This window comes from Xiphias gladius, chromosome 6, assembly GCF_016859285.1.
Source record: "Xiphias gladius isolate SHS-SW01 ecotype Sanya breed wild chromosome 6, ASM1685928v1, whole genome shotgun sequence".
Classification (NCBI taxonomy): Eukaryota; Metazoa; Chordata; class Actinopteri; order Istiophoriformes; family Xiphiidae; genus Xiphias; species Xiphias gladius.
In genome coordinates, this window is record NC_053405.1 from 26,045 (window position 1) to 49,030 (window position 22,986).

Sequence of the window (22,986 nt, forward strand, 5' to 3'; positions counted from 1 at the left end):
GTATGTGGAATAATTTTAATTGACCAACAGAAACAATTTGAGAATTTGGTACATAGTCTCACACTCAGCAGAAAGCTGTCAGCAGTGAGTCTGTGTGCATCAGTATTTAAATGTTTACTTCATATTTAACTGTGTTTGTGTTTTGTTGAAATATGTTGTGCTGAAAATATATTTTAATATACTGGAGATACAGTTATTTTGACTTCACATAAGGATGAGGACACAGTAAAGTCAATCTTATATGAAGAAGATAAGAACAGGCTCATACATAGTAAGTACTCTCCTCATGCAGCTAAAACGGAATTTATTTCATTTCAGCTTGTGTCTACTCACATCCTCATTTTTACAATAACTTTATATGCATTTGCCTCCTAACATATCTTAAGACTGTTAGCTTAAGGTAGGCCCCGATAACCCCAGGGGCCCCTAAGCTCCAGGTTTACTACATATCATTTGAGTCGAAAATAGTTTTAAGACCTTAACTGTTATAGTTTATATATTTACAACAACAGTTTTTTTTCCGGTCTCGGGAGGTTAATCCGGACATGATGCTGACCGTGAACCATGAAGTCCACCACAGTTCAGAACCTTTGTAACATGTCGTTCTCTCTTTTCACTCATTTCCTGTCCTCTTTCTACTGTCTGCTGTCTAATAAAGACATAAAGTACTTTAACACTGTGAGTTACCTGGACAAGTGGATGAGTCAGTGAGACAGGGGTGAGTTACCTGGAAAGGTACTGTCCTGATGATGGCACCTCGTGTTTGTTGGGTTTGTCGTAGCAGTTCACCATGTTCTGGATCAGGGCCAGGTCCGGTCTCACCACAGTTGCCGCAGCAACGGCCCTGGTGACGAGCTGCAAGGCGTCTCTGATGTAAAAATCAAGCGGTTTCCTGTCAACCTGTCCGTAGGCCAGCAGGCCGAGTGGCAGCCCGATGGCATGCAATGCGTCAGGGTTGAGCGGTTGGCCCAGCACCCAGTTGACCATGGGTAAGGTGAGGCCTAGGTCTTGGGCACTGCGCAGCACGGCCGCTGCACACTGCAGGTCAGTCCCAAACAGCAGCACAGACGCCGATGGGGGCTGGTTCTGTCTGAAGTGTCGGGACAGGAAATCGTGGATCTGCGTGTCATCGTGGGCCAACCGTGTCAGGTTCAAAAGGGCCCGCAGGTGCCAGGTGACCCCGCCTCCACCGTTCCACAATGCACCACTCCGACCCTCCAGGAGCCGCAGGAGACCTCGAGCTTCCTCCCAGCCCCGACACAGAACCACAGTACCCTCCCTCCAACCAGACCGCTGCAGAACCGTCAGCAGCAGATCAGACAGACAGGACTCTGGAATCCCCGTCATCATCTGCAGGTGGAACCGGTTCTACACAGAAACAGGAGTTAGAACCAGGAGGACAACCAGGGAAAAACCCCCAGGAGAACCAGGAAGAGAACCAGCCAGGAGGAAAACCAGCAGGAGAGCCAGGAGGAGAAGAGAGTTAGAACATGTCAAACTGAACAGAAATAAATGATAATCAAGACCAGACAATCAATAAATAAAAATAGATCCTCTCTGGTGTCTGGAGGTGGAATCTGTTTCTGGAGAGCAATTTGCCACCAGGCCTCAGGGTTTGTTTTTTCACATTTTGTGTAAAAATTGTCTGCTGGATTGTTACCAAAAGGACTCAGATGACTTTTCATGGGTGGTTCCTGCAGACTGCTCCAAAACTATGGGGAAAGTTTCACGCTGAAAAAGTGGTGGAAGGAGAATATCAAGTACACAGAATAATAATAAATGTTCTTTTACACCTTTGGTGCGACTACACCATGCATCACATCAGATTATTCAGATTCAAACCACAACTTTTACATCCCTGAATAAACTGTAAATCTGACATCTGACTCTAAGATACTGCAGATACTGTACGTCACAGTAGGACATAAACACTGTTTTGTCATGAGACTGAAACTGTAGTGTTAATGCACAAAGTCCTGACATCCTTCTTCTCCATGGACTTTAAACTGAATGAAGCTTCAGGCTGAAAATCATCATCTCTTTCATCATCAAAGAGACATAACAAACTAAAATCCAACAGAGATGAAAGAAACATTTATAATCTTCCATCAAGTTGCCTAAAAACTGTTTTAATCCCTGTTGTGAAATATGAAATGGTCTCTTGTTGTGATGACTCCAAACTTTCAGAGAAAATAATTAAATCTGAGTGAAAAACATGTTGAGCTTCATTTTTGATATTTTTCCAGCTCTGATAAATTCACTGATCATTCCATCAATAAATGTAAAAATAATGTCAGGGCAACAAGTTAATGAGATAATAATTGAGGTGTGATGACTTTTTAATTAGCTGAGCTCTGACCCACAGATAAATGAAAAGGTACTATACCAACTTTTGAAAATGATCTTAAGCAATAATGGATCCAAGTTCTGAGATATCTCATCCCTCAAAATGTGATTTAAAAAATTATACAGAAACTTAATATTGATCCATGTACGGTTAGAACCTCGTGTTTCAATCTCCCAGCTACATTTTGAGTCAGTGCTCAGATTTTTGTGAATTTATCTCTGAAATCAGAAGATTATGACACTGAGTAAGTGTGTCATTTAGTCTCGGGGTCAGATATACAGCATAAATGAGCAAATCATCTGCAAAGCAACAAACTTTGCGTTCTTGGCCTCCCAATAAAACTCCTTTAAAAGGTACCATGTGGAGCTTTTGACCACTCGTAGCTGGAGTCATTTTTTTATGAATGTTTCCCTGTTGTTTCTGTTCAGAGCTAATGCACAAGCGTGCAGCAGGGTGATGTATGCAGAATTTAAAATATTTTTTAAAAATCATCTTTACAATTGTTTTCTGATGAAGGCAAAACATTCCACATGTTGGAGCTCACTGAGTTTCTCCGCAGGGAGATTTAACATCTTTGTGTAATCTAATGTCCTCAATTTTTCATCAGCACCAGTGATGAATAATAACGGTGACAGTGGAACTCTTTTGCTCCTGTCACATGTCTGTGAGAGCTTATTATATCGATAAAAATTTGTACATTTTAATGCCTGTTTTTCTTTTTTCTGTTTGATAGAAATATTGGCACCCCTGAATTTTAAGTACAGAATTTAGAATATCTTAAGAAATAAACACAAATTAAAAACAATCTTAAATACAAAACTTGCATAATATTGGTAACAATGGCAGCCTCTAAACGTTTCTTGAAGCCATTTAGAAGCTTCTTGCGCCTGTCTGCTGGTAGTTTCTGCCACATTGCCATGTGTTGAAGCTCTTTTACATTTGCAGGAGTCCTTTTTTGCAATGGCAGATTTCAGCTCTTTCCAAACATTTTCAATGGTATTTAGGTCTCATTGCCTCAGTGCCTTTCTTTCAATAGTGGTATAGTGGTTGTCACAAAGCTAAAAACAGGACATTTTGGAGATTCATGGTTTACAGAGGCCAGTGAGAATTTACTGAGTTGTATCTTTGTGCGTAAAACATAATTGCAGATATCTTCAAAAAGCCTGAATATATTTAGATTTGATCCGAGTTTTTAAATTCAGCTTCATTACAGTTTCATCATTTCAGCTGTGTTTTTCCTCCTACCATTCATCTTTCTGTTTCCACTCCACCACATTCCCCCTCTGTGACTGTTGTGATTAAACTGTGGGGATTTTCCACAGGTCTGCAGTCAGCAGCATATTAACCTCTGAAGGTCACTCTGTGTTTCACATTAAACTCTGCTTCTCAGTTTCATTCTGCCTGAAAATGAATCGATTCGCTTCATGGCAAACAAACTCTGCCTCACACATAGCTAACAGGCTGCAGACACATATGACCAAATATAGATTACACTGCACAGGACTGTCCAACCACCTCCTCGCCCTCCCCAATCAGAAGAAATACAACTGTTTCAGTCTGATCTGAGTGGAGGAGAATTGTGTCCTCAATCACACCTGTCCAGCATTGGTGTAACATCAGTTCAGGTGTTTTCAGGTAGGGAGAAGTTGCCTCCACCTCTTATAGCTGCTTGTTGCTCCTGTATGGTGTGATGATTTTGTCGTTTTTTTCTCTCTGGCATTTAACATTTGTTGGACTGTTTGTTGTTTGTTAAGCTGTTTTTTTAATAGCTTTTTTTTTTGCCCTTACTTGAGGGTGAAGAAAGACATGAACATGGGTAGAGGGAGTTGGTGGGGGAGCAACAAAGTCTGTGATTCCCAGTGTAACAGGAATTGTAAACATAATGAGGTACTGTTATCTCATTTTATTTAGGTTTTTATTCATCTGATTTTATTTTTAGTTCAGGTCTGTGTGTCTCTGTTAGAATGAGACTCTGACAGTGTAATCTTTGATCTGTGAGTTAATCTCAGGTCGTGTTTGTCAGGTGTCATAGGTTTGAGTTCCTGCAGGTCGACATCTTGTTGGTCCTGATCAGAGTTAATCACCTGCAGCTGCCAACAATCGACAACAGAAGAAGAAAAGACATCAGACAGCAGGAGATAGAGAGATAACAGATTAAAGAGATGCTCTTGCTCTCTCTCTGTTATTATAGCGATGTGTGATACGTCCTCCATCACCCTGACGAAACTCTGACAGGAGGATCTTTAAGGATTTAAAGTGTCAAACCTGCAAGAAGAGTAATGTCTGTTTGAGGATATATGAGGAGAGAGAGGATGTCAAACTGAATCCTGCTGCCTGATGGGACGTCTGACTTTACTTTACTCTGCTTTATTGTACTTTACTTCACCTCAACTCCTCTCACTTTACACCAAACACTCCATGTCAATTAACTTACTGTGTTTTTACTTTACCTCACTTACTTTGTACTTTGACTTTTTCCCTTAACTTCACACTAATTCATTTAAATATCTTAATTGACGTTGTAACTCTACAGCTCTTTGCTTCATGTCACTTTCTTTACTCTAACGTCATTTTATGTAACTTAACTCTCTGACACATCTACTTAATTTACGTGACTTCACGTTACTTTCTTTAAATCACTTTGTTGTATTTTTACATCAAATCAGATCCTGTCAAGTACGTTAACCCCACCTAACCTTATGTTTATGTTCTTCATTTCACATTCACCTCATTTTACTTTACATCATGTTGCATCACCTCTCCTCGGCCTACACCACCTGACTTTACTGCACTAGTTTATTTTCACTTCCCCTCAGAGCTTTGTAAGATTTTCTGTTGATGTAATTCAACAGCAAGCTGCAGTATATACTGGGAATGTTTCTGACATCAGAAGGGTGTCTGAGGTCACTAAGATCGACTGCTACAAATATCTGAGTTTCTTTCCACCTGTGACTGACAAAAGGAGTGGGTGATTCAACCAGAGGAGGAGGAGGACGATGAGGAGGATAAGAATGAGGAGGATAAGAATGAGGAGGATGAGGAGGATGAAGAACTGCGATGTCACCACTGACACCTTAAACACCTGGACTTGTATTTGATCCTTGTGTTCATCAGTTTATTGGATCCCGTGTTAAATTCAGGCCAACATTATGTCTGTTACATAAAATCCAGTTTACTCTGGAACTTCTGTTATAAAAGAGTTTCTTTTTTTCTGCAGACTGTAGCAGGAAACGTTTCCTGAGGAAAAACATAAACCGGCTGAGTCCTCATTACTGAACCCACTGTTTTTGCTTTTACATTTCTCTACACAGTTATATAAAACCAGTCCAAAGCTCCAGGGCCTGTCTGTCCCAGAGCATCCTGGGTAATGTAGGAAATCACTGACTGAAGCAGAACTGGTGTTTAAAACATGACGGACTGTATCCACCTACTTCTGCCAAAGAACAATAATCTTCTGTGTCAAAGGGTTGTGTCCTGTAGCGGATTGGATCAAGGTCTCAATCCTCACCAATACAGATTATGCAGATGTCACAAATTAAATTTTTTTCACTGGAGGAAGAATTTTAAACCAGAATAATGATCTATGGACAAACACTGGCCTGTGGAGAAAATGTTTCGATACCAGTATACAGCTGAAAGCTACAAATACAAACCAACATAAAGATGTTTTAGTCTCTGACAGTAACGAAGGAACAGAAACCTTAGACTGAGTAGATCCACCAGAAAACACCCCAAACGACTGCTCAGTAATCACTGGAGTTTTGGAGGTTGACGACTCTATACATCCACCGCGAACATCAACTGTCATGTGATTGTGTACCAAAACAAACATGGACGACACCAGCAGCTCGCTCTGTGTTTGTGCAAAGACATCCTACTAATAAATGGAGGAATCTCTGTCTATCTGTCTGTCTATCAAGTTTTCAATTCTTTCTCATCAACTGCTCATCTGATCGACTTCAAACTTCATGTGTGTATTGTTGAGGACCAAAGGAAGTACAGTGCCACCAGTGAAATTTTTTGGATGAGCAGTTCTCAAGAATAATAAAAAGAGAAACATTAAACGACAGTCAGTTAGATCTGGGGTGACTCATCCACGCGGACGATGCCATCAATTAGGACAATGGCACATTGCAAAGACAGCCATGGCCTGTTAAAGCATGGATTCCCCGCAAAACAAGCTGCAGCTACACAATCTCGCACAGGATCATTATAATTGTGGGACTATTTTAGACAAAGACCCAAGCTCTGCAAGTTGGAAAGGACTTATCACAGTAGTACAACTGCTATGCATGGTCACTTGAAGCGAAAGCATCCAGGAGCACTTTGTTTAAGACACAGCGACAGCAACACAGCACTGGTCTGTTTACTTTTTATCTCCACCCAAGTATGATATATTAGGATTATTAACAGGCTGAACAAGTCACTTATGGACCGCTACTGTTATGGCAACATATGTTTCACCATGCATCATCTAACGCTATTGTATATTTTCTGTTTCTTTTAATGGACATGTATGAGTGAGAAAATTATTTCAGATTTTTCCCTGCTGATGCAAAAATGCTAGTGATTTTCTTAACTACGGAACCCCCGTGATGAAATAAATCCATGTCATACCCATTTTAAGTTTTAAGTGAAGTTCTTCCATAAAAATACTGATTCTCCAGTTCAGGGAAAGGGTTGCTATACCACACAGTGATTAAATTAATCTACATTCATTTGCCAGTTTATTAGGTACACCGAGATAAAACTAATGCGGTATAATACAACAAGCCTGCAATCCTAAAATCTAAAATTTGGCAACCTTAAGTCATACAAATGGGATGGAGTAAATATTATGCCCACCTCTCAGTATAACCCAGTACAGTTCAACAGCAACACAAATTACAGTCTCCAAAATGACCATTATACTATATCAGCACCTATTTCAAACAGATTCAATAAAAAACAGGACATTATAATCCTCATGAAGGGAGGATTTGTTGCAGGCCTGTTGTATTATACTGCATTAGTTTTATCTAGATATAATTAATAATTTGGCAAGTGAGTGTATGTGTTACAGCAATCCTTTTGAATTTGTGGTCCAGTATTTTATGATAAGGTATCTGACAAATAGGGTCTATTATTATTATTAATGTCTTAACACAGCATGGACGTGTAAATTAGATGATGATGATTAAATGATTGAAAAGATATTATTATTAATATTGAGAGTCTGGTGAGTTTCTGGATGGAGAGGTGAGTAGGACTGTAGAGCCCACAGAGGAACCTGGAGCTCAGTGAACTTCAGGTAAAGTTGTTTATTTACCTGTACGTCTCCTTTGGCAACACACAGGCGACGTTATCGGTCACCATCAGTTTCAGGTATCAAACGTGTTTTAAAAAGTCTTTATGAGAACGACTAAAGGTCATAGTCTTTCATATCACACTATAGGATGTCATCAGCAGACTGCCAGAACCAACTGTCCCAGACTGGAACAGACTCAATCAGACTTCAATCAGAGATAAATCACTGGCTCTACATAAACACGTCTGCAAGTTTCAGGCTCATGAAAGATGACTGATCGGCAAACAAAGAAACAACAACCTGGAGCTCCAAATGAACTAAACTGAGCGAGAAAAAGTTTGACTTCAATATTGGGATCAGAGTTCACATCTTTAACAGGAAACACCAATTTTTTTTCACAGTAAGGGTGATACTTAGACTTCAACAAGTTAGTGTCAATTTCAAAAACTAAACCTGAAAAATTAACCACAAACTAACCACCACATAAAGCAACAATGTCAGCAACAGACCTGGAGGGGACTGACTACTGGAAGAGTCTGGACCTGGGATAATAGCTTCTGATTTATCAAACTTTGACTGAAGAAAGTTGTGTGACAGCTGTTTTTTTGCTGTCTCTAAGGCAGGAAATAGTTCTGAAAGTCTTCTGCATAGAAACAGAAACTGATGTGGTGCTTTCGAAAGATGTGACTGCATATTAATGGAGAATATAATAGACTGAGGACTGAAGCCTGAGGCACTTCACGAGCGAACTGGGTGGTGGTCGCACATAAAGTTCTTTTAGAAATATAGGAATGAACATTAGGTTTCCTGTTACATAAATATAAACTATTGATTTTTATCTACATGTTTAACTTAATTATCCCTGAAGACAAAAACTTGTCCTAGGGCTCCTAACTCTCAACTATTTCCCAAAGCTAGATATTTGAACATGTAAGATTTCATGACAACTGGACAAACTCCACCTGCCGGAGAATCTAATGTGACAGAGCAGTGACTGAATAAACTTTGTAATGATAATCACAAGACAATAATCACAAGTCAGTTGTAGAGTTTGAACAAATGCTTTTCAGCTGTTTTTCTAATCTTGTTAAAGCAGAACTGCCCTTTAATCTGAAGATGTTTGTCCTGCTTTAACAAATCGGTTTCAGCAGATTCAGCAGTTACCTCTCAGTAACTCTGATGTGAAATAATCAATTTTCTCTGCAGGTCTTTTGTTGCAGGAATTTCGCTTCCATCATGTAGGAGAACATCATTAATGTGAGCAGAGATTATATAGAGTCCTCTGGGCTGCTAACCACAGAAAAACAGTTGTTTTTCTGTAATAATATGAGCTGACAACAGAGCCGCCAGCTGCTCTCCCTCTAGTTAAACATTAACAATCAGTTCGTCCTGTTGTAATGTGCGCTCATTACTCCGAACCCTGAACAAGCAAAAAAACAGAGACACAAAACCACCACAAAGAGATTCAAAACCTCAACAAAGAGACACCAAACCACTACAAAGGAACTGATTGTAACATGTTCATCTGTGCTGTTTGTATAATTCTCCTTACAACTCTGAACGTGTTCAGTAAATTCACAACAATCTATTGGATGATTAGATCTTTAATGTATAAATGAAACTTCTCGACAAGTGAAAAAAAGTTGTTCGTTTGCATCAGATTTTTATCTCGAGGTCTGTTCAAATGTTACAGAAGATTTATGTTTCTGTGTTTCAGCTGCTTCCATTTCAACTACAACCCAGAGTAACATATAAAAGGACATCAAAGCGAAAGGTTCAGTCCAAGCTCTGTGAGGTTCTGTAGGGTTTAATGAAGCTGACTGAACTATAATGATGATGATTTCTCTGTGACAGATGAAATATCGATCAGGGTTTTAATGGTTTGTTCTGAACCATGCCATCCTACCATTCAACAAAGCTGAAGTCTCCCCTTTAGTTTACACCAACATTTTAACATGATTTTTCACACGTCATGCAGACAACAGTATAAATACAAGTGTCATGTAAAACCCAATAAATGTGACATTGTAACATCTAACGAATAAGATCTAATATTACCTCAACACGAACTGATGCAGGCTGTTCAAACAATTCATGTTGTTGAAATGTGTCTAATATATTATGATGAATAACGCAGGTAAAAAATATAATTTTACCAGAAGAGATTTGTGTCAACATCAGCCATAAAGGAAGCAGTCACTGTCTGTGTGTGGATAAACAATCAATAACATCTTCAGTCTCGTTGTGAAACACATCATGTTCACATCAATCAAATTCAAGTCACTAATGGTCACCTAGAGAGTGACTTCTGTTTCTGCACCCATCCTTTTGAATTCAATCATAAAGGCTTATGTTCCTTCCTGGCCACTGCATTCTAGCACTTACTGCACACTTTCAGTGCACTTCTTTACCTGATCTCTTTGCACTTTGTCTTTTGAACAAATTTAGCACTTAGCACTTACTTGAAGGTCTCCTACTGTATTGAAGCATTAGTGTTATCCCTCACTTGTAAGTCGCTTTGGATAAGAGCATATTCCAGATGAGTAAATGTAATTGTTTATGAACATGATGTGTTGATGTTTTATTCTATAACCTTTAAATGTCCTGGTCACAGATGTCTGGTCATGGATGAGGCATTAAACTGTTGTCTGGTACATTTATTGAATTCAATAAATTCTTTGGTTCCAGACAAGGAACAGATAAGCAAAGCTACAAACCAAGCACAGTCAACCTAAAGTTAAGATATGCTAATGAGCAAATCTCCACATCTGCACAGTGGCTAGATAAAACATAATTGGTCACCTAATGGTCTGGTAACAGATCTGAAAGAGGCAGCAGCTGAACCTGAAACAGACCTGCAAAACTTTCTACTAAGAATTTGATCTGAGATCTCATTAAACAGATTCACTATGTAAAAGAAAATGTATGTATGTCAACATGTCCATTATACAATTATGTAGATTGTATTTGTCCTCCAAATCAACACATATTAGTGTTTTTTAATTTGATGCAGCAGGCAGCTCTGTCTATGAGAAATTACGTTTATGTTGCTAATTTACACCAGCAAGGATGATTTGAGAGACACTTAATGACGCCCAATGTACAATTTTTATCAACCCAATTATGAAATGCTTTTTAAGGAACAATCTACAAAATACTGACTGTTTTCCTCAGTATTGTTTCCTGACAATTCGTGACAATCCTGACAATTTTCCTGATGAAAACGTTTCTCTCGTTGTTTAAACTCTCAGTTGCTGGGTTCAGGTTCACAGAGATGGAGGTCTTTATGGTTAAATATTATAAAGTCAGCGCTGAATTGAAGTGGGACATGTTGAAGCAAAAGTGCTACCTTTCCTTAACCTGAATCAGAGAGCTTTAGTATCTAAACCAACAGAACCCCAACCTCAAAACCATGTTGTAACTGAGAATACTCAAGGCAGCAGCTGTTTCCTTCAAAACCTTCTTGGCCCAACAAATTTGTAGTTTATTAATGTAATTTTTAGAAGTCAGGGTTAACCACATACGTGCAGTGGTGCATATACACAGGTATATGTTGTATAACCCCCCTGGGCAGAGGGATTTACCATATACCTACCTACAAATAGCTATAGATACGTAACATTGCACATTTTAGAAACTACAGTCAATCATGTGACAGTCTTTGATGTTCAGTAATCTGTGGTGTGTACTGCGATTGGAGACTTTTGTTCCCTGACTGTAGTCTTCAAGGCAGGTCTTACCCACAGGCAACATAAGCACCCTGTTAAATCTGCACCAAGCCTGGAGAGAAGTGCTGCCTAAAGGACTCATTCAGGGAAAAAATAACCCATCATCTCCACAGCTCACACAACCACAAATATGAAGCAAACAAGTAAAAACTGTCTGAAAACGAGCTGGAAGGAGAAGCATCGCCAGAAGAAGACAATTTGATTAACATAATGTCAGGTAACGACATTATAACGGGATTACTTATTTGCCTTTTTGTCATGGCCTAAGAGCTGGGTCTGTGACATGTATGTTATGGGGATGTTGAATACTTAGACTAACATGTAATTGTCAGAGCGTGAGCCTCGCGTCCGATCTCTCTTCTTATAGAGAGTTTGTATTCAGTTGTTCTTGATCTCTGTCTGCAAAGCTGTGGGTCAGTTTTTTTAAAACAGTCTGAAACTTCATCTCACTAAAAGCTCAGCAGAGTCCAGACTCTCTGCGTCTGATTAGAGAGAAGAGACAGATCAATGAGTCCTGCTGCCTGCTGGCTCTCACTGAGCCAACATCCATCACATCAGCCACAGAATGCATTACACCGCCCACTGTTTACATCCTACATTTAAGTAATCACTACTCTGCCCAATCACACAGGCCCACAGCCAGCTGGACGCCACACTGCTCCACCTGCACCTCTCCTGATCTACTCTAAAACAGTCCACCAACCCCTCCAGTCCACATCTGCCTGGTGTGTGCAATAGGTGGGTAGGGGGTGGGGGTAACTGACAACCCCGGGGTCTCCAAAATACACACAACATTAAAACCACTTACCAGTTTAAATGTTGTGGCTAAATGGTGTAAGCTGATGACTTTGTATTTGTCAACACTGTAAACTTTATTTGTATGTAATTGTTGCAATGTTTAATCCAGAAATATGTTGTAATTGTGATGTCCTCTACTGTGTGATCACATTCGTTTGAATATAATTATTTTTATTGTGGTCAATAATTGATCTGCTTTTCTTTGTTTCTGAAAATATCTATTTATATTTAAGATCAGAACTCTGGTGTTCTGGGTGAAGATAATACACCTGCTGTGGGTGCTTTAGCCTACTATCTGTAACGTAATCAGACGACGCGACCACATTGTAGTAGCTTAATCTAATAAATACTGAAGACTAAAGAAATGGGGACATACAGTAGTTCCGGATGCAAGAAGACTATGACAAAAACTATCAACAAAGTATGTAAAGCAGGCCTGTTCTTAGATTATCATACAGCTTTAAATGCAATGCAGATATTTGTTATTAGAGATACAAAGTGTAACAAACATCTATCACTCAAATTTATGCAAAGTATAATTAAAAGGTACAGCAGGACTGATACAGGATTATTGAAGCTGATACAAATAAAAAAAAATTTCTAAAAATTTTAGAAACGATATATCAGCCAATAATATATTTTTTTCTTTTTTTTAATGTTTTCATTTGTGTTTATTTTAGCATTTTTGATAATTTTCCCTTAAATTTAAATTTAAGTTTTAAACAACGGGCCACATGGCCATGAAACACTGCCTTTCTGAAAAGTCCAGTAAAAATAAACCAATTCATATGCAAAATATTTCTCCCATGGAAAAAGTTATACCTGTTATACCAACTGCTAAATAGATAAAAACATTTAAAAAGGTTTAGTCCCAGGATAATTTCAGGTCCTCACTACATGATTTGGTTTCAACATGTTCATCTGTTGGAAGCCAGATGAGGTGCTGGTGTACAAGTCCTCAAATCCAAAGACTGATCATAACAGGGCGTACGACCTTCATTCAATGTTCACTTATACATACATAGACACAGGGAAATGACAGATTTAAAGAGGGAATCTATGCTTTGGCTGTAGGTCTGCATCTGTCTTTTAGACCCTGATCCACATTATCAGGCCCAGGTTCTGCAGGATCTTTAATATCCACAGCAATGATCCAATGTGAGCAGAAAGTGGGTCGGGTTAGCCAAGTGAAGGTTTAAGCCCCACCCCCTCCTCATGTCACCAGTGGCGGTCTGAGGCAAAGCAGAGATCAGAGGTCACTTGATGTAATCGTTTTGTTGATTGATTTAACTGAAGGTCACAGTCATTACAGCACGGATTCATGTTGGGTAAATACGGCAGCCTGCCAGGTCATTTTCACCCGACGTTACAGACTGTGACAAACAGCATTATCTGTCAACACACACATACACACACACACACACACACACACACACACAAAACAGACACACAGATAGAAACACACACACACACACACAAAGATACACGTACACAAACAGAAACACACAGGAACACACATACAGTGGATGTGGAGCAGAAAGTAAACGACAGTAAACAGAAAATGATTTTTCAATTTGAAACTAGGGGAGCACTCCTTCATCTAATGGATGAGACATCTTGAAATCTGCTGATGACAGTGTCATTACTTCTGCAGGTATCTGCTCATAAACCAAAGTACTGGACAAATTAAAATGTTGACCTGAGGATGGTGTTACATGAAAAGTCAGAGAATCATCAAAGTTATTACAATTTATCCTGAGGGGAACATGAATGTCTGGACCACATTTCATCAGTACAATGGGCTCTAGCATGAAAGCTGAACCAGACTCATCTTTTGCTGCATGCGCAACGTGACATCATCTGGCAAAGCGCTGTATTGGCCGATTGTTTAAAATGTTTGTCTCTGTGACAACTGTCCAGATCTTTAAAATCCTGTCTTAGTGTCAGATAAACCATCAGACTCACAGATCTATTACTTCAACTGGACAAACTGGATCAGATTTCATGACACCTGAACCTGGAGCAGCACACCCCCATCAACACAGCTTGTTGTTTCAGCCTGAACGCCTGCTTAGAGCCACACAGCTAAGGTGGCTAAAACTACACATTAAACATTAAACACATCAATGCCCCACAGCGGTGTGCTCGTTAGAGAGAAAGTGAGAGACGGACTAACACGTGGTTTGTTTTAGCGATTTGTTGAAACAAAAAATATAAAATAATACCAGACTTAAACTTTAAAGTGGCAGTGAGTGATTTCTGACCTGACAAACTGACATACAATTGAACTTTTTACAGTGCACCCACTCTAACTATTACTTGCACTTCAACACAAACTGAAATATTATTTTCTTTTATTATTTACAATTCAACTGACAGTTCGACTGCTTTCAGCTCTTACATACAAACCAACAACTCCGCTTCATACAGGGTTTACACTGAATTTTCATCTTCATTCTGCTTTAATACTTCAGCTGACACCTCAGTTCCTCTCTGTGCTTAGACTGTAACTGCAGCTCCCATAAACAACATCTCACATTCAAACAATGAAGATTTGTCGCCTGTTTAACGTGTGTACACCCTTTAATTTTCCCTGTAACTGGGAGCACTTTAAGTATCTTCAGAAAATTTTCTTTTCACCAAGAAAGTCTCAAAATAGCATAACAGAGTTCACTGCTGTATATGTGTGTCCCCCCCGATAATGGCCGTACTATCTTTGAGAATTTAGCTGCTATTTGTCATTGTGTTCTTCTCTCAGTTTGGATTTGATATGATTCTAACCAACATACTACACACTGCACAGAGACAGTTTTTCAATTGATGTTGTCAAACTAAAATGCAGTCTGAATTACTGATGATACTGTGACAGCTTGATCAACTCAGTTTTTAAATACTTTTTCTTCCTTTACGCAGTCAGAGTTAATTAAGCTGCAGTTTTTCTGAGGGCCGCGAGCTGACTGACTGGGAGCAGAGGGGGGAGGAAAAGTGAAAATACAGCATGCTGTGACGGATGCATCAACAGGTGCAGCTAAAGAACGCTTTACATCATCATCATTTACTAAAGTGAAGCATCCATTCAGCTGAAACACTGCACTGCTAAGTTAGCTGCTACTGCTGCTGTAAAACATCAGTAATGATGGGAGTGTTCCCCTCTGTGAGCTCTGAATGCAGATCTGAGAGGCTGAAGAAAAGCTCTTTATCCGTCTGAGATGTCAGCAGCTGGATGCTGAAGATTCTGAAACCAAAAATAAACAGAGTCCAAGAAGCTGACAGACCAAAACACTGAGACACTGGCACAAACCGGCAGCACTGAACACAGATACAGTCGAGGAGAACAGAGGGCTGAGGACTGTTTATTCACATTCCTGTTATCTACTGTAAAAGACGTTTCTTTTTCTCACATCTACATAATGTCTTTACAAAACTTCAATTAACCTGATCCACAGAACATCTGATATTCAAACACAAACTGTAACAAAACCCATCTAACAGGCAGCTCTACATAGTTATATCACCTGTTAGAGAACCAAATAATCAATAAAGGAACACACAAACACACACCCTCTGATCACAAATCAATCAGGATGAAACCACTTTCAATCAATATCACATCTTTAGGAGTAAAACCAGGACTACACTTAATGTGTAAAAACAGAATTTCCAAATCTGCTCATGTCTCTGTGAGACTCAACAACACAGAAGAAACAAAAAAATGGCCAGATTGGTTGAAAGTGATGATTCAAAACAGACAGAAAGTCAGCAACACAGACGGACAGGTTAATACAGACAGACAGACACAGACAGACAGAAACACAGATAGTGAGACAGGTCAGGTCTGTCAGTTTCTCTCTGTTCAGACAGTTACAGAATTGGTTCATTATTCTGTTCTGTTCTTTGATTGGATGGTGCTATCAGACAGTAGCCCCCCCCCTCCTCCATCCTCTTCTTCTAATCACTCGTACACACACACACACACACACTTTTCTTCTTCTTCTATTAAAGTCCAGCAGCAGCTGAGGAGGTCGATAATGTTCTATGCTGAACCTCTTTGATTATCATCTTCTCCTCCTTCTACTTCTGTTTCCTTTCTTCCTTTTCCCTCCTTGTCTTTCTCACTCTGTGAGCCTTCCTCCTCTCTGTGCGGAAATATTAATCTTCTTCTTAAGAGAATTTAATTGCCAGCAGACGGAGAAGAGTGACCAGAGAAACTTCAAACACCTAGATTCTCTGATCGAAAAATAAAAGAAGATATTTATGTAATTTCACTCTTTTGTCCTTTTATCTTATTTGAAGCTCTCTGGTTTACAGAAAAATACTTTAATAATAGTTCAGCAGCACATCAACCAGACTCTTCTACCAGCAGAGGAACCGGACATGAAGAAGTTTGTCCTGAGGTAGGTGCTACAGGAAAGATGAAGGAGTTATTCAATTTTAAAGTGATGATGCTTCAGTGTGTAAACCCACGAAAAAGCTGGATAACATCTGTGTAAAATTACATATTGAAATGTGGCTGTTTTTAACATGTAAAACGTATAAAACTTTTAAAAGAAATATTTTTACATATTTATTTAATATAGTACGCTACAGGAAAGGTTGCAGAGTCATTCAAATCTGAAGAGTTACACAATCCTGCTGATGCTAAAAATGATTTTAACTTTGAGTATAAAAGTAAATGTAACTTCTTTGTCTTAAAGCATTTGTTCAGGGAAAACCTTCAGACTCTGCCCCCTCCACAGAGGACGTTGTAGCCAGGTTCACTTGTTAGCGTTTACCAGGTCTGTCCTGCAGCTTCCAGGACCATCTGATCCAACTCATCACCAGGTGATGATCAGCTGACAGCTCTGCTCCTCTGTCTATCTGAGTGTCCAAGACAAACAGCTGCTGATCTGATGACACAACCACAGAGTCGATCATTGATCTTTGGTCTCAGGTGTTCTGGTAACAGGTTCATTAATGAACCACCCTCAGCTTGAGTATCCACTGTTGGTTCTTTAGTCCAAGAACAAAGCACCACCTATCGTTCAGGTCAGAGTTATGGAGTCCCAGGTAGTATTTTCTCCAGAACCCCAGCCACAGACTCCAAGAAGACTGGATAATCTGAAGTGCTGTTTGGTGCTTGCACAGACAATACTTTTCTCTCAGGAACTCACAGTCCCATAGAAGCAATGCTCTTGTTCTCCAGGAGAACTGCAACACTGATTCATCAAGGGGCACCCAGCACATCCTACTCTGGGCAACTCCGGAAAAATAGAGTCCAGCTGCTTTCCAGGAGTTTGGTTCCAGAGGGGTAACATCAGCATAGTTAGCTGATTTTCTCATCACTCACAAGTGGTCAAACAGTGTTTCTGTGACTGCTGAATGTGGTTCATTCGCTTGTTTTATTTATTCTCATTTTATTTCTCTAAATTTGAAACATTTGCTGTCAAGGTGGTGAGAAGCTTTTCTTCATTTGCTTTGTGTTTTGTGTTTGTGTGTATTCGCAGTGTCGAATTTCCCTATCAGCTGAACAGACACTGAAGCTGAAAGAAACAGCAACTTGTGTTTCCATGTTATTGATAAAACGGCAGAAACACTCGTTCATCCTGTTGTTTATCTTCATCTGCCCGTCAGAGAGAAGACAAAGCATTTAAAACCAACACACAGCTGGTGTTGGTGTGGAGAGAAAGAAAAATAGGAAACAGAGACGATGAGAGAGAAAGTAAAGGCACAAGTCAGAGTGACAGCAGAGACGTCAGGATAATCCTCCTCTGATCAAAGAGTTTCTAAACGGTAAATAAATGTTTAGGTTTCACTTCATCCAGCAGCTCAAAGTCACACTGGATTTATTTCATATTGGAAACACAACAAAGACAATAACAAGAAACTGTCACTGTAACACTTCACACTGCAGGAGACAAACTGTGAAAATACACAACAACTACACAACTGCCTCAGACTTGTTGTTCCTCTGGGATCTCTGGGGAAAATACAGCAGCACAACTCTGATGTAACCGCGACGAAATAAAGACATTTGCGTTTCAGATCCGGAGAGCTAACAGACTACTGTTGTTGTGACACTTTCACTGCAGATTAATTCTTCTTATAGGACAGGTTCACATTTTCAGGGTCATGTGTCCATGTGAACAGGTTTTTCCTCCTGTTCATACTGAACATTAACAGGTCTCTGAGCAACATGTTTCAGATGGAGGTAATGGAGACAAAGTCACAGTCCTTATTCTGTGTGAAATACATTCTAAAAGTTTAACCGAAGTTAATGTGAAGCTTCATCAGTCTGAGTTCGAGACATCAGGTGGAGATCTTCGAAAGTTACTGTCTGTTTGGTAGAAAGGTCACTGTTAGTGTTGTTATCCTTCCACTGCGGCTCTACACAGAAAGAGTCTGTGGAAATAGTCACAAACATCCAGCTCAGAGTCTGAATATACTGGGAACCTTAACAAAGTAAGGAAATCATACTCATGAAATGTCAGTAAAGTCAATCTAAACAGGTAAGTTTAATTGTCTGTCCAAAACAAATTTATGTCCATTTTTTATTTTCTTTAAAGCCGTTACATCCTGTTGTTGCTTGTCTTAGGGAAGAAGGAAGGCACTCACATCCACCTACACTTCATCATTAAAAACGAGTAACTGGTTTAATGTTGTGGCTGATCAGTATATGAGCCCTATGAAGTATCTGAGGCTTCATGGTCCTGGTCCTGTAGCAGACATTTATAGAAGCTGAGTTTACCTCCCACAGCTCTTTTGTGAGAAAAGAACCCAAACCATGTGAACACAAGTAAAAGGAGAAAGAACCAAATCAAAGAAATGAATAAAACAATAAAGACAGTACAAATTGGTACTAAAAACAGGGGGTGAGGGGAAGAAAACCAGACCAGTCTGACTGAAAAACACAGCACAGAGGGAAGAGTTCAGCTCTGAACTGGTCCCAATCACGGGGGTTTTCTGACAAAACAAAATCCTTCGAGAAACCACAGAATAATAAACGACCTTGAAATCTGGTGAAACATGTGAGTTTGTTATTATTCAGTTAGTGTGTGATGTTACAGGAATAGATGAGTCTCCTCTGTAATCTGCTTTTTTTAATTTTTTGTTATCTGTTGGAAATGTTTCTGACTGACGTCTGAGAGCCTGAAGGCAGCTCAGGGCTCAGAGTGTGTGTGTTACCATGTCTTACTGTGCGTGTGTGCATGTGTGTGCGTGTGTGTGTGTGCGTGTGTGTGTGTGTGTGTGAAATTGTGTGTCTGTGTTTTTGCGTGTGTGTGTGTGTGTGTGTGTGTGTGTGTGTGTGTGTGTGTGTGTGTGAGAGAGAGAGAGAGAGAGAGAGAGCAAGAGAGCGAGAACAAGAGAGAGAGTGTCTGTGTGTGTGTGTGTGTGTGTGTGTGTGTGTGTGTGTGTGTGTGTGTGTGTGTGTGTGTGTGTGTGTGTTTAATAAGCAGTCTGTAGCTGATCTGGGACCAGTCTGTTATGTTATCAGCAGTCTGATTATCAGTCTGCAGAGACCGAAGCGTCAGCAGCTAATTATCAGCACGTTAAGTCTCCTAAAGTGTGTCTTAATGAGATTCTGGACTTCGTCTGACACCTCACAAATTAACATGTTTCTGAACATGTTTCTGCTTCACTGATAAAAGGTTAAAGGTCGAAGACCTCAACATGTCACAACAACTACAACTGCCAGAGGGCATTGCAGTAAAAACATTAGAAACACTTTATTTACAGGTCTGATACAAACAACAGTTAATCACCACAGTTTGTCTCAGTCCGTTCACAGCAGGTCACTGCAACTTTCTCAGATTGATAATAACAGTCATGAAGAATTTGTTTACAACAAGGAAAAATAATGAATGCATACATTGGGGTCCAAAATTCCAAAGTTCTGATTCAAGTGAATGGGAAAGTGGATTCAAGTGGAATGAAATTAAACAAAATTTAAATCTTCTTTCAAGAGAAAAACTGCAGTTCGAACCAAAGTTCAGTTCTTTCCAGGAAAATTTTTGTTGATTATTTATTTTTTATGTGGGAGAAAAACTTTCCAAACCAAGTGTATGACTTTGTCTTTGAAGAAGGATTAACTAAAATATAATCTAGGCCTCGAGTTGGGTACAATCAAGTCGGGTTGGGACTAACAAGCCCTGCGTACTGGGTAAAGGTTAACGGGTACTTTGTGACCGGATTCTGAAGGTGAAGGTTTACACAGTAATGGATGAAGCTTTGACTTTGTTCATAATAAAGAGCTGAGGTCTGTTACAGTAATGGTACTGAAAATAGGTCACACAACATGTAAAGCAAACACATGCACACACACACACACAAAGATCAGTACATACGTGGTTTTTAAGACAAAGTGATGCAGTCCACCATGAACCACTGTGATACATCTACCATTACAGACTGACTGACTGGAGCTACTGGTTTCACTCTGAGTCTCTGCAGCTGTTGCTGGTTAACTCACTCTGTAATAATGCTGGTTTGAAAATTACCGTGTGTTGCCCTAAACCAGTTAGGTCAGACAACCAGTTCAACAGATGCGTTTCCATCCAGCTGTTCTTATGCACATTTCAGTTATTAGTTTGTGAATCTAAACAGCTGGATGGAATGGGTGAAAATTCTAAAGAATAGAGAAATATTGCAAGAGTTTTTCCTTTTGTGGCTGTGGCTGTGTGGATAAAAGCCGTGGTGAAACAGACGGGGTCAATAAATGCTTACCTACGTGAGGCATGAAGGGAGTAAAACATCAGATCTGTGTGGAGCAATGACGAGAATGGAACCTTCTTCACAGTAACACATGAAACAAACAGAAATGTCAGATTTCCATCATGGTCTCCACATGGTTTTCCATCATTTGAGCTTTGACTGGAGCTCTTTTAATGACTCCATTTCGCTGTGTCCTCTTCGTCTGTGTTGGTTTAATGGCAGCGACTGGACAATCAGCTCCACCAGCTGTTTATCTCCAACAACCGGTCAACTCACATTCACACAGCAGGAGTGGAAAAAAACAAGACTTCACTCATGTTTCATTTGGACTAGTTTCTGTAAATTCAGTTATAATGTCAGTTTCACTGGATGGAAACCTGGCTGCTGTCTGAAACCAATGAAAGCTCAAAATCTACTAACCACTGTTGTACATTGCCAAGAAAGTTAGATATAAGTATAAATGTTCATCTTACAGCTTTGACATCATGTCCATACGTCTTTTGTCTTCACTGGGAAACGTTACCATTCCTCTGACATGATTACCTCAGCGTGATCTCTCTGCAGTCATTCCACAGATCTGCTTTACTTTCACTACACTCAGATCTCAAGTTGTTTCTGTTAAAACTTCTCAGAGAACAACGACTTACTAACAAATGTTTTGAAAAATGAATCTCAGGCTTTTCACCGGATCCCACCAGTACAGTTTCATCAGTGTTTCCTGTGGGCACATTGGTCCCTGCTGAGGTCTGAAATTAAGGATTTTTAGTTTGGATGTCTCAATCATTTGTTTGTGTTTAAATCTCAGAGGTGAAATGAAGCCAGTCAGACCTGCTGAGGTCAAATAAAAAGAGACGAGAGAGGCATGATGGGAAACTAATCTGCTGCTGCTCGTCTTCAAAGGGATTAAAAGATTCAGTTATTCCACCGTCAAGCTGAATTTAACAGTTCAACATCCCGCTGATTCACAAAAAATCATCCATAACCAGATCAACACGGTCTGAAACACTAGAGACCCATCAAACAAATCAGACACCTGATCTGATCGTAAAGATTGTTATTATTGATCAGATCATCAGCTAATTGCCCTGGGATGTCATCACCTGTCAAACCGGATCAACAGGCTCAGACTGTGTTTGATCCAAAGGCTTAAAGGACAATTCCACACATTTCAAGGTTTTGATGCCAGTTCAGTGAGTAGAAATTGTAGAAATTGGGTGTTTGGATGTTTTCTGATACATCTGAAACTAACAGCAGCTTCATCTCTAATCAGTCAATCTGATCTGTGATCAACTCATCCATGAATATCTTAATGTGTCTGCACGGCAACAGGCAGACGTCAGTGAACTGAGGATGTATAAATTTTCCATAAAGTTTTGCATTTTGGATGTAAGCTTCAGAGTAACAGATTGTGTTTGATCCAGTGTTGGAAGAAGTACTCAGATCCTTTACTTAGGTAAAAGTACAAAAACAGTGATGTAAAAATACTCCATTACAAGTAAAAGTCCCGCATGAAACATCCTACTGAAGTGAAAGTACATAAGTATCAGCAGCAAAATATCTTTAGTAAGTATTAAAGTAAAAGTACTGGTTTGGTTCCTCTGACTGATCTGTTATTATATCTGACATCAATAGATGATTAATACTGAAGCATCAGGTGCAGCAGCATGTTACTGTTGTAGCTGCTGCAGGTGGAGCTGGTTTGAACTGCTTCATATACAGTTTTATATACAGGGGCACCAGATAAATCTGAGATGTTGTCAGATGATTCACCGGAGAGGAAATAAGAATAAACACAATTTTTGGACTTTTTCTCTAATTTTTGATTTTTGCTGAGATATTGGATAACTTGAACATTACTTGAAATAAAACCTTGTAAGAAGTTTAAAGGGAAAAATCACTATTTGGTGGAGCTATTAACACAGATATTTGAAATGTTACCCAAACCACACACTACTTTTTGTAAGATGTCAGAGGCCAAAAAAGTTGGAGACCACTGGTTTAATCTCTAACAATGATTCGTATTTAAAAGGCTCGTTATATCATCCATTGTGTAAAATCTTCATCTTAAATGTAAGTAGTAACTAAATCTGTCAAATAAATGTAGTGAAGTAGAAAGTACAATCTTTTCTTATGAAATG

At 39.5% G+C, this 22,986-nt stretch overlaps 1 protein-coding gene and 1 long non-coding RNA gene across 3 annotated transcripts in view; one reads left to right on the plus strand and one right to left on the minus strand.

Annotated features, from left to right (window-relative positions):
- The window catches only part of grin3bb (glutamate receptor, ionotropic, N-methyl-D-aspartate 3Bb), a 57,973-nt gene that overhangs the window by 18,650 nt on the left and 16,337 nt on the right, over positions 1-22,986 (minus strand). The window contains exons 1-2 of one of the 2 annotated variants that reach the window (XM_040127869.1): positions 3,593-3,640; positions 728-1,368 (exon numbers count right to left, since the gene is read on the minus strand). In XM_040127869.1, the coding sequence (XP_039983803.1) occupies positions 728-1,368; positions 3,593-3,595 (644 nt within the window). In that variant the 5' untranslated portion in view covers positions 3,596-3,640. Of the gene's footprint in view, positions 1-727; positions 1,369-3,592; positions 3,641-22,986 lie in introns of those variants that run through there. The other variant, XM_040127868.1, reaches the window with a different exon arrangement.
- Positions 3,878-5,769, plus strand: LOC120790409. The gene is made up of 3 exons (XR_005707544.1): positions 3,878-3,982; positions 4,141-4,234; positions 4,371-5,769. It is a non-coding gene; the product is annotated as an uncharacterized LOC120790409 (long non-coding RNA).